Source organism: Gorilla gorilla, chromosome 8, assembly GCF_029281585.2.
Source record: "Gorilla gorilla gorilla isolate KB3781 chromosome 8, NHGRI_mGorGor1-v2.1_pri, whole genome shotgun sequence".
In the NCBI taxonomy this organism is placed as follows: domain Eukaryota; kingdom Metazoa; phylum Chordata; class Mammalia; order Primates; family Hominidae; genus Gorilla; species Gorilla gorilla.
The window spans coordinates 12,729,268-12,739,457 of record NC_073232.2 but is presented as its reverse complement, the minus strand read 5'-3'; the positions used below and the strand labels follow the sequence as shown (position 1 = coordinate 12,739,457).

The 10,190-nt window shown below is 48.7% G+C and overlaps 1 protein-coding gene across 3 annotated transcripts; it reads left to right on the top strand.

The window, feature by feature from the left end:
• The first annotated feature begins 370 nt into the window (after positions 1 to 370).
• Positions 371 to 9,122, top strand: KLF6 (KLF transcription factor 6). Of its 3 annotated transcripts, XM_004048990.5 has the most exons (4): positions 371 to 756; positions 3,461 to 4,034; positions 5,447 to 5,570; positions 6,085 to 9,122. In XM_004048990.5, the coding sequence occupies exons 1-4, from the start codon at positions 655 to 657 to the stop codon at positions 6,134 to 6,136; spliced, it is 852 nt and encodes a 283-aa protein (XP_004049038.1). In that variant the 5' UTR covers positions 371 to 654; the 3' UTR covers positions 6,137 to 9,122. The 3 variants fall into 3 exon arrangements, with proteins under 3 accessions (XP_004049038.1, XP_055209908.1, XP_063565918.1); XM_055353933.2 differs by lacking the exon at positions 6,085 to 9,122 and having other exon boundaries at positions 388 to 756; positions 5,447 to 5,987; XM_063709848.1 differs by lacking the exon at positions 5,447 to 5,570 and having other exon boundaries at positions 428 to 756.
• The last annotated feature ends 1,068 nt before the right edge of the window (positions 9,123 to 10,190 follow it).

Sequence of the window (10,190 nt, the reverse complement as noted above, 5' to 3'; positions counted from 1 at the left end):
ACTGGGACTGGGGACAGGCGACGCGGCCCGCCCCGGCTCTCCCAGCCCCGGCTCCCTCAGCTCCGGCCGCGGGCGCAGTGCAGGGCTCGGCCGCGCACCTCACAGCGCGGACTCCTCCGGCGCGCGGCCGCCCGCGCCTTATATACCCTGCTAAAAATAGCCTGCGAGGCCACTTTCCAATCAGAACGAGCAGAGTTCGAATTGAGCCAATGGTGCGGGCCGTGATGGAGAGTCTCGGTCACGCCAGGCGGGGCCGCTGTGTGTCGCCGCCTGCGATTGGTCGGAGCTGACATCATCGGCGCGCAGCCCCCGGGCCGGGAGCCACGGGATTGGGCCGCGCACGGGGCGGGCGCGGGGCGAGTCACGTGGGGGGAGGGGGAGTGGGGGGAGCCAGGCGGGGGCGGAGGGGGAGGCTGGCAGCGGAGCTTTGAATAGGGAAGTTTTGCAGGGGTTACGTTTGCAGTCAGTCCGGTGTTTGCAAATATTGTGTGGGCTCCGCGCGCTGCGGGCTGCGGGAGGGTCCGGCCGGGCGTCTCTGCGAGCCTGGAGTTTGCATGAAACTTTCACCTGCGCTCCGGGGAGACTTTCGGCTCCGGCTCCCACCGCGCGCCTCGCCGCCCTCGCGACCGCGGGCTCCGTCCAACCCGGCCCGACATGGACGTGCTCCCCATGTGCAGCATCTTCCAGGAGCTCCAGATCGTGCACGAGACCGGCTACTTCTCGGCGCTGCCGTCTCTGGAGGAGTACTGGCAACAGGTAAACGCAGCCGGCCGCGGTTCCCTGCGGGCGCCGGGGCGCGGGCCGGGTCGGCTGTTTGGGGTTCAGACCCGGTGCTCTCTGCGGTCCGCTGGGCCTGGGCCCCGCGCTGTCACCGGGGGAGCGGGCGCAGCGCCCCCGCCGATCGATCCTCCAGCCTGCGATCAGCGTCCGCCCAGGGAAGCCCCAACTCCCGGCACAGCCCGGCCGAGCCCCTGGCACGAGTTCGGAGCCTGTCCCCGCTCCAGACGCCACAGCTGGAGCTTGTCATGGGGACCAACTTGCTTTGCCTGCCAAGGTGTTATTTTATTGTTTGTTTGTTTTTTGTTGTTTTTTTAAAGGGATTTTGTTTTTGTTTTGCTTCTTGGTGCTTGTACATAACAGTTTTTTAAAAAAATCACATTTTGCCCCCAGAATGTAGACCAGCTCTCTTTTTTTTATTTTTGTCTTTTTTAAACTCTAGACCATTTCCAGTGTGTTTTCTGCTGTTTGGAATGCCTAACATTTCCCCTAGATCTGCCTTATTTGTCTTACCTGCTTCTCTTGTTGACCAAGAAAAATAAAAATAAACAAAACTGTGTACACCCCAGTGACTTGTCAGTCTTGTGACAATGAGCCCGTCCAAACTGCTTCAAGTCTTAGTTTGGGAAGAAGGACCTCGGTTTCCGACATTGTCGTAGAACTGGAATTTGGGGGCATTGGAAATTTAAGAAACTTACCATGTCCCCGTGCTTATAGGTAGCATCGCCCGAGGGGAGAGAGACTGACACTCGTCCCATTGTCTCTCCAGCGATCGCAGGAGGGTTTACTGTTGTCTCCCTGCCCTGCTGTGCTGTTTGTTTTTCGTCACAAAGTGAATTGCCAGATCAAATAGAGGCTGTGGGTTTCCAAGCCTCGAAAGCTTTAAGGAGGATGAAATGCAGGGTGTTGCAACCTTCACACGCCTGCTTAATTGTTCACAGTCCTCTCCTGCCTTTTTCCCCCTCCCCCTCCTGTGTTTTTTCTCCTCAAAGAAGCTGCTCCCTGGGACGTGATTGAAATTGATCTAAGTAGTTTCCTTCGGGCGTTTGGGATTTGGGCAAACGGCCAGACCTGGCTCCTGGTCGCCTTCGGAGGCTTTTAAACTCTCCGAGAGCTTCGTTAAGGCCCGGGTGCTCATCAGCGTAATGGAGATTTTAAATTGGCCGGATTACTAAAGTTTAACAAGATCTGCATAAATGTGCTTTTCTTTTTTCTTTGTTAAATCAATAAAATACATCGCTGCTGCCTCTCTTCAGAACGCTGTAGTGTGCATTGTAACTCAGACGCCTAGTTTCGGGGGAAAGGGGAAAGCATGATTTTCCCGTGTGCTTGCTCCCACCGGCTGTGTGCGAGCCTGGGGAGGGGGAGGGATTGCCTGTGGCAGGAGAGAGGCACACTGCTAAGTCAGCCTGAGCCCCTGGGGTAGGCTGCGCTCAGGAAGGTCCCTGCCCGGAAAAATGACGTGCTCACCAGAGCCCTTTGGTGTAGAAACTGAAATCTGTAGAATTGCCAGTAGTATAGACAACCTTATATGGACATGCAGGCAGCTGATCCTCGTGAAAATCAGGGCAGACATAATTTAATCCTAAAATGTTTCCTACCATTTTTCTTTTCCAGTGGCTAGAAAGTTTGAAATGGTGGGGAGAGGGGATGCTGATCTCGGCAGTTGTAGCTTCTTGAAAGGTTGGTTGCGGGGCTGGGGAAGGGGTACTGTCCATGCCACACTGCATGTCCATTTGAGCTGGGTCCTTATTTGGCTGCTGATGAGAATTTCAAAAGGAAGTCTCCTTTGGCATTGCGTGAAAGAAATCAGAGTGATGACTCATGCAGTTGTACTCTTGGCCAGTAGATAAAGTTCTTGTTCATTGTGGGACTCCCAGCAGGGCCGTGGAGTAATTTCCCCTTGCATCCTTCACAATAGCAGATGGCCATGCTGGAATTATTTCTGCACTCCTGTTGTTGAAGTTCCTTGTTTTTCTCTGACCACTGTAGAAGTAATTAAAGTTCTGTGTCATGCAAGGGCCTGCACTTGGGAACGGCATTCTGTGAAAACATAGGCGGTCTGGGCTACACAGGAAATGGGTGGTTTTTCTGCAGCTCCATTCGATGCCCCTGAATACAGACAGCTGCTGTCTCCTCTCCCCCGAGTGTGGCCCTGTGTTGTCAGCCGTGTCCCCAAGGGGTCCCTCAGAACACGCTGTGTGCCGTGCAGTCTTTCTGTCCTGTGTGGGTATCTGTGGGGTGTGAAGGGTGGATGGCTGGGGCTTTCCTTAAAACACATGGTTCTTGACAATGTCAGATAATCTGGTTGAACCTGTTGGGGAGGGGTATGTGTATGGGGCCGGTTCTCTTCCTCTGGTTTCATGAGAAACATCAACACTGGTAACTACAACAAAAAAACCGGCTTAGTGATCATCACTCATTGTGGCCCTTGGCCCAACATTGGGAAAGCCAGGAGAGGTTTCACCCTCCGACTTTTCCTCTGAATTCTTACCATTCTAGAAACAGATTTTCTCTAACTTCCGTAAGGACACGGATGCTTAATTACAAAAGGTTTTGCCCCTGTAGTGACCGGGCAGCAATGTTATCTGTCCTTCATTCTTGCATGTTTTTGGAAATTGCTTTTGCTTTTACTTTTGGTCGTCATAGCAATCACGTGCCTTCTCTGGTTCATTTTGCACAGACCTGCCTGGAGCTGGAACGTTACCTCCAGAGCGAGCCCTGCTATGTTTCAGCCTCAGAAATCAAATTTGACAGCCAGGAAGATCTGTGGACCAAAATCATTTTGGCTCGGGAGAAAAAGGAGGAATCCGAACTGAAGATATCTTCCAGTCCTCCAGAGGACACTCTCATCAGCCCGAGCTTTTGTTACAACTTAGAGACCAACAGCCTGAACTCAGATGTCAGCAGCGAATCCTCTGACAGCTCCGAGGAACTTTCTCCCACGGCCAAGTTTACCTCCGACCCCATTGGCGAAGTTTTGGTCAGCTCGGGAAAACTGAGCTCCTCTGTCACCTCCACGCCTCCATCTTCTCCGGAACTGAGCAGGGAACCTTCTCAACTGTGGGGTTGCGTGCCCGGGGAGCTGCCCTCGCCAGGGAAGGTGCGCAGCGGGACTTCGGGGAAGCCAGGTGACAAGGGAAATGGCGATGCCTCCCCCGACGGCAGGAGGAGGGTGCACCGGTGCCACTTTAACGGCTGCAGGAAAGTTTACACCAAAAGCTCCCACTTGAAAGCACACCAGCGGACGCACACAGGTCAGTGCCCACGCGGGCCCCGGAGGGCGGCCGCTGGTGGGCGCCACTGCATTGCACCAGCCCCGGAGGGAGCCGGGGCTGGCTGCACAGGATGTGGTCAGGGCAGACAAATCCTCACTTCCTCAGATGTTTTCCACCAAAGCATTAGGTCTTTTTGGAGTTCAGAGTAGAATCCTAAAGACTGGACTTTTGAGTTGGATAAATGTGTAACAATTTTCAGATTAAACAAACAAGAGACTAGATCCTTTTCTCCATGGACACCCAAACCTCCACCCCCCACCCCTTAGCAGTGCCGGGGTTCCAAGGCCACTGCCCCTTCACCAGTGCACTCGCACGAGGCTACCTCGAGCGGCCCTGGGGTTTCCTAAATGAAACTCAAGGGTCAGGACGGAGGGTTGCTGGGCAGCGTGGAGTGTGTGGGTTTGATGCTGACGGCCCGAGGCCCGAGTGGGACCGGCCTGCTCTGTAAGCAGCAGCATTGATCAGCGAGTGTTTCCTGAGAACTTCTCCGTGTCTCATGCAGCCTTTGTTTCTGATACCGCTTGAAACAGTTTCTTAATGAAATGCCATACCTTAGGTGAAAGTGCCATTTAAAAATACTTTGACATGTTCTAGGATAATTGGTGAGGAATCACAGAACGTTTAGAACTGGGAAGCGTCTTAGTGATCACATGATGCAGGCTCTTCTCTTATCAGTAGGAGAGCAAATTGCTGAGAGTCAGTCCCAGACGGGCTTGGTGACAGCTGAGATTGAGATCCGGGTGGCCCGAAATCCAGGCCCAGGCCTGTCTCAACATACCCTGAGATTGGCTTGACAACTTTGTTTTCTCAGGTAGCACTTGTAGTAAATTCATATTTATGATTTGACCAAGGAATGAAGTGAACCCAGTTGTTCAATTGCCATTTAGAGAATGATTCCGGGGCCCTGCACTGGGGCTTTCCAGAAGCTCGTAACTTCAGCTTTGTAGAAAGGTAGAACGTCCCTGAGGAAACTGCAGAGGCGCATTCCATAGGGAAGTGAGGACGGAACAGAAGCGTGTTTGGGAGAAACAGTTGCCATGAAGAAAGCAATAGCTCTGCCTTTGCGGGGGCTGTGGGTCCGGCAGGCTGACACCTCATCCCGCAAGCATTTTGCTGGTCTAAGTCGTGGTCATTCTTCCACGTTAACTTTGATGACAGCACCATGGGCTTGGCTGAAGCTGTGTCCCTTGGACAGCAGTGGGAGGCCTGAGACTGGGTCAGGAGAGAGCTGCTGTTGTCTCTCTCAGGCTGCCAGTTGTTGTGTGTTACCGATGCCAGAAGCCACTGGGTCCCTGGCCTTGCACCCCACCACTGTGTGTGTTGTTGAATTTCCCCTTTCCGTCTGCGGGTCAGTGAAGTCATGGGCCGCTTGTCCTGTGCTCTCTCCCCAGGAGAAAAGCCTTACAGATGCTCATGGGAAGGGTGTGAGTGGCGTTTTGCAAGAAGTGATGAGTTAACCAGGCACTTCCGAAAGCACACCGGGGCCAAGCCTTTTAAATGCTCCCACTGTGACAGGTACGTGCCTGAGGACGACGCTGGGCAAGGAGCGTGGGGCCTTGGGAATGTGATGACCAGGGTTGAGTAGGTGTGCAGGGCACGTGCGAAGGAAGGCATGCAGTTTCCTATGTGTGAACATTTCTTTTCAAGCCTGGGACTTTTTAGAAAGTTTCTGGTGTGCTCATTGTCCACGGTTAGGAAGAACTGTTCCACATACACCTGACATTGGAGCCAGTTTATTGATATGTTTGGAGATTGGCCTTTCAACAGTTTTCATATTTGAAGAATTAGAAATGAAGTCCGTTCAGATTCTCCAAAGAACCTCCAGCCACTGGTGGGAGACATTCTTAATTCACATTCCTATCAGTTGGTATCTCCTGTCCCTGAAGACACTGATGAGGCTTGGGAGGAGAATCCCACCTTTCCCTGCAGCGGGTAGGCTGGGCAGGGCAGGGAGGTGAGGGCGCTGGTCCAGAACACTGGGAAGGGATGGGAACCTAACTTCTTCTGTGCTTCTGATTTGCCCTTGCAGGTGTTTTTCCAGGTCTGACCACCTGGCCCTGCACATGAAGAGGCACCTCTGAGGGAGCAGAGAGGTGGATCCTGTAGGCTAAAAGGCTTCCAGGCTGAGAGCCGGCCGTGGAAGGAGGGATGCGTGTTCCAGCCAAAGCATGCCGTTCTGCACCCTACCCAGTTGCCTCCAGGGCCTCTCCTTGGAAGGTCTTTTGAGGGCTAAAAAAGTCCCGTAAGAAGCGGCATAGCACCCGTGGTGCATGGTATGTGGGTGACCCTGGACTCGCCACTGGTACCCGACTTTCCGAGTGGCGCCTAAGCCTTTGCCGTGAGCATGCACACTGAGAATGTTAATGGTTGGGTTGATTGTATGTTGAGGATCTATTACTGACTGTATGATGAGGCCAACTTTTTTTCCTTGTGGTTAGCAAGACTGCAAGAGATGGAAAAAAAGTAGTTTGAATGTTTTGTGTGTAAGGAGTATACCATGAGATGAGATGACCACCAATCGTTTCCGGGGGGGGAGGGGGTGTCTGCACCTTAGAAAAAAAAACAAAAATCAAAAAAACAAAAAAAACAAAAACAAAAAAAGAAGGAAAATCTTGGAGGGTGGGCGTGGGAACTCAGGACCCCAGAGTGGCGAGTGGTGTGGGGAGGGAGAGCCTCTCTCCCCCTTTTCTGTGTGAGAGGAGCTCTTAGTGTCTGGTGCAGCTATTAAATGTGCAATGTGTCAAGTAGCTTGTTTTACACGCTACAACATAGCTCATTTGTAACCCATTGTATAAGCTGTGTATTTACAAATATAACACAACAATTTAACTTTTCCTTAGAATACAAAAAGTCATGCATGGTCTGGGGAACTATATGCTTTTCCATTTTTAAGTCAGGACTGCAATACTGATTCCAGTTAATGAGCAGCTAAGATCCAATCTGTCTAATACAGTGACCCCCTAGCCATCCGGGCCTGGCAATATACAATTTTTTTTCCCCTCTGAGTTTGTAACACTCCCCTTCCAGAAAGGCATTGTGCAACACAGGATTATTTTTAAATGATTCTGAATTTGAATTAACTTTTTGGAGAATTTTGTGATGCCCTTAGAAGAAATTGGACACGTATTGAGTGTCACAAAGCTGGGGCTGGGAATTGCTGGTCTGATGTTTCATTAGACTTAAGAACCTAAAATTTTTCTCAGTTGGGTGGATAAAACCACTAACGCTTAGAAACTGTTTTCTCATGCAGCTATGTTTCTCTTATTTATGCCTTGAGGACTAATTTCTGGTTTTCTAGCTGTTAATGCACTGTTGACCTTCATAATGGTGCCTTATGCAAGCGATCCCTTCTGTGGGGGTCTCATACAGGGGTGTGGGCGATGCATGCTTTATTAAGGCTCTTGTTTCACCTGGCAGTGTACTGTATCAACGTATAATACAGAAAAAAATCTCTTTAAGGTCCTCCTTCACAAAGACATAGAGTGAAACTCCCTTTACATGTCAGTATTTGTTCAACACTTTAGGCAACTTGACTGTCAGTGTTAAAATGGAAAACAGGAAAATGGAAAAATCTGACCAATTCTGCCACCTTGAGACTTTCATATAGACCTTGCACAACAATTGTATAGATCACACACCGGCTGTATTTAATATGTAACATTTTCACACATATTAAAGATACAGAAGTATAAAAAAAAACCCAATGTTAATGTATTTGCTTAAAAGGCACAAGTTTCACATATCTGTCTAGCTATCTGTTGGTAATACAGAAAGTATACTACTTTTTTTAAAAAGTGGGCAGAATTCTTGTGTATGTATATTTGTGTGTACAGTATGTGTATGTGTGTATATATATATATATTATATATATAGATAATATATAAATATTTTTTTTAAGGAGAAACTAGAATGTTTAGCTAGAAAATTCCACAGCCTGTGAAGAAATATTTCAAAATGGCCATAAAGGAGGTAAAAATGAAAACCATAACCTAACTTTTATAGAGGCTTTATCTTTAATTTAACGATGTGCGGAGGACTTTCTTGCTTGAATCTGTTCCGGGCTGTCTGCTCTGTCCATCAAATGGGCAGGTCTGGAATGGGGCACCTTCGGCCATTCAGAAGTGGCCTGAACAGAATGCTGGAACCCAGGCTGGACTCGGACACACTAAGGTTTTGATTTTGAATTTCAGCCTTATTAGAAGATCTAACCTAAGAGTAAGCTAACCACAGGGATTCTTTTGTAGAACACTTTTTATGCAGATGAAGCTATTTTTTCCAGCATGTAGATTCTTCCAGTTTTTCCAAGGAGTAATTTCCCCGAATTGGCATACCACGGCGTGGACAGCTGATGTTTCACCCAGCTGCTGGCTTGTGGGTGTGGCTCTTTGCTTTATATATATATACACACATGTGAGTCTGGCTGGGCTGGTATTTTGTTTGATCTTCCTGGAAATGAGCAGTGACTAACGCTCACATAACTGGTTTTTTTTTTTATCTGGGCTGATGAATACATTTACCTAAGAAACTCATTTCGTTTTACTTAGAGGGGAAGTGCAGTTTTCTTTTGGCAGTTCAGAATCCAAGCACTTGATTTGCTGGGTTTGGAAAACTCCTTTTTTGGCCTTCTATGTGCTTAGCCATAACAATTCCATTAAGCAAGAAGGTAAACAAAAGACAAAAAAAAAAAAAGGAAAAAAAAAACTTGCACTGGCTTGTCTCACTTACGAAACATGTCGGAGCTGTTTGCCTGGGTGGGGCTGGGTACCGTACCTGTCAATGCCTGTGATTTTCATAATTAGCACGTACATAAAGAAGTACATTCTGTTCAGGTGATAACTGAGCCTCAATCAAGCAGAAACTTTTTGCTTGAAATTAAAAAAAAATTTCTATTAGTGAAATTTCTTTTTTTTTTTTTTTGGAAGCACCCTGTTATCTAAAGAATCTTTGTAAGATTTTTGTAAAATTTTGTTTTACAAGATTTTATTTGAAATTGTTTTTTGCAAGATTGTTATATTTCTGTATGAATGTATTTTTTATTGGAATAACATAAAAGAATTCTTATCAGCATCTTGAGTCTGGTTGTTTTTTTGGGGGGAAGGGGGTTGTTGGAACAGATTCCTGCTGCATTCATCACCCTGGCTTCCTCCTGGGGGTAAATCTTCATTGAGCAACCCTGAGAACAACTCACCGACCTCAGCCCCTTCCTCTTTCCACAGCCTGTCCTGGGAGCTGGAGAGGATGTCAGCGAGCCTGACATTGCCCTCCCTGAATGCATCAAATACTCTTCTCCAAGGACTGACAAAAACAACCCCCCGGCTGTGGGCACAGTAGGGAACCATGCCGGTTTGATCTTCCATTGCTCAAGCCAGGGAATGCATTGCAGAGGCACCTGCACAACGACAAACTTGAGTGTTTCCCTGCCCCTTCTGTGCCTCCACAGCCTGCTCCAGTTCCACAGCTAGAGCTGGGCCTACCTTCCCCAGCCAGACCTGCCACACACCTGGCTGAGGCATGTCTGGGAGGGGTGGAGGAGGCAGAGGGACTCCAGGCCAGAGGGCTGTTCTCACAACCTCAGCCCACTCTCAGTCAAGGAGGGCAGAAAATAAAAGATGACATCATTGCCAGAGGAGTTATATCTCTTTTTTTTCTTTTAAGGCCAATGAGATACATTAAATGTAGAGTTTGTTTGAAAATAGGCAGCCTTTTGTTTCTTAGAGCAATGTTTAGCAAGTAGCCCTCAGCTTTGCTTTACTGTGTGGACCAGGACAATTTGATCCTTGTAGGAGTCCATTTTCAGATTACACTAAGCCAATCAGTAGCAATGGGGTAAATCAATGTGTTTCCGTGGGAACCAGCTTCTTAGTGTGGCAACAAGGATATTCTACTTGAGGTGGCTTAAGGGCTTACTCCTCTCCATAGCTCTTCATTTTGCTAAACATGGGGAATTTACAGTGGTTGCTTTTAATTTTATAATTGGAGAGGGGATGGATGTTCAGATGTGTGCCCAGACTAGGAATGTTCATTAATTTTCTTTCTATAACTGTGGTAAAAATGTCAGCAGTTTGGAGGGAGCTGTGGTAGGGCAGGACGTGGGGAGCAGACATTATTGCCGGGATTCGTGGGCGTGTTCTATCC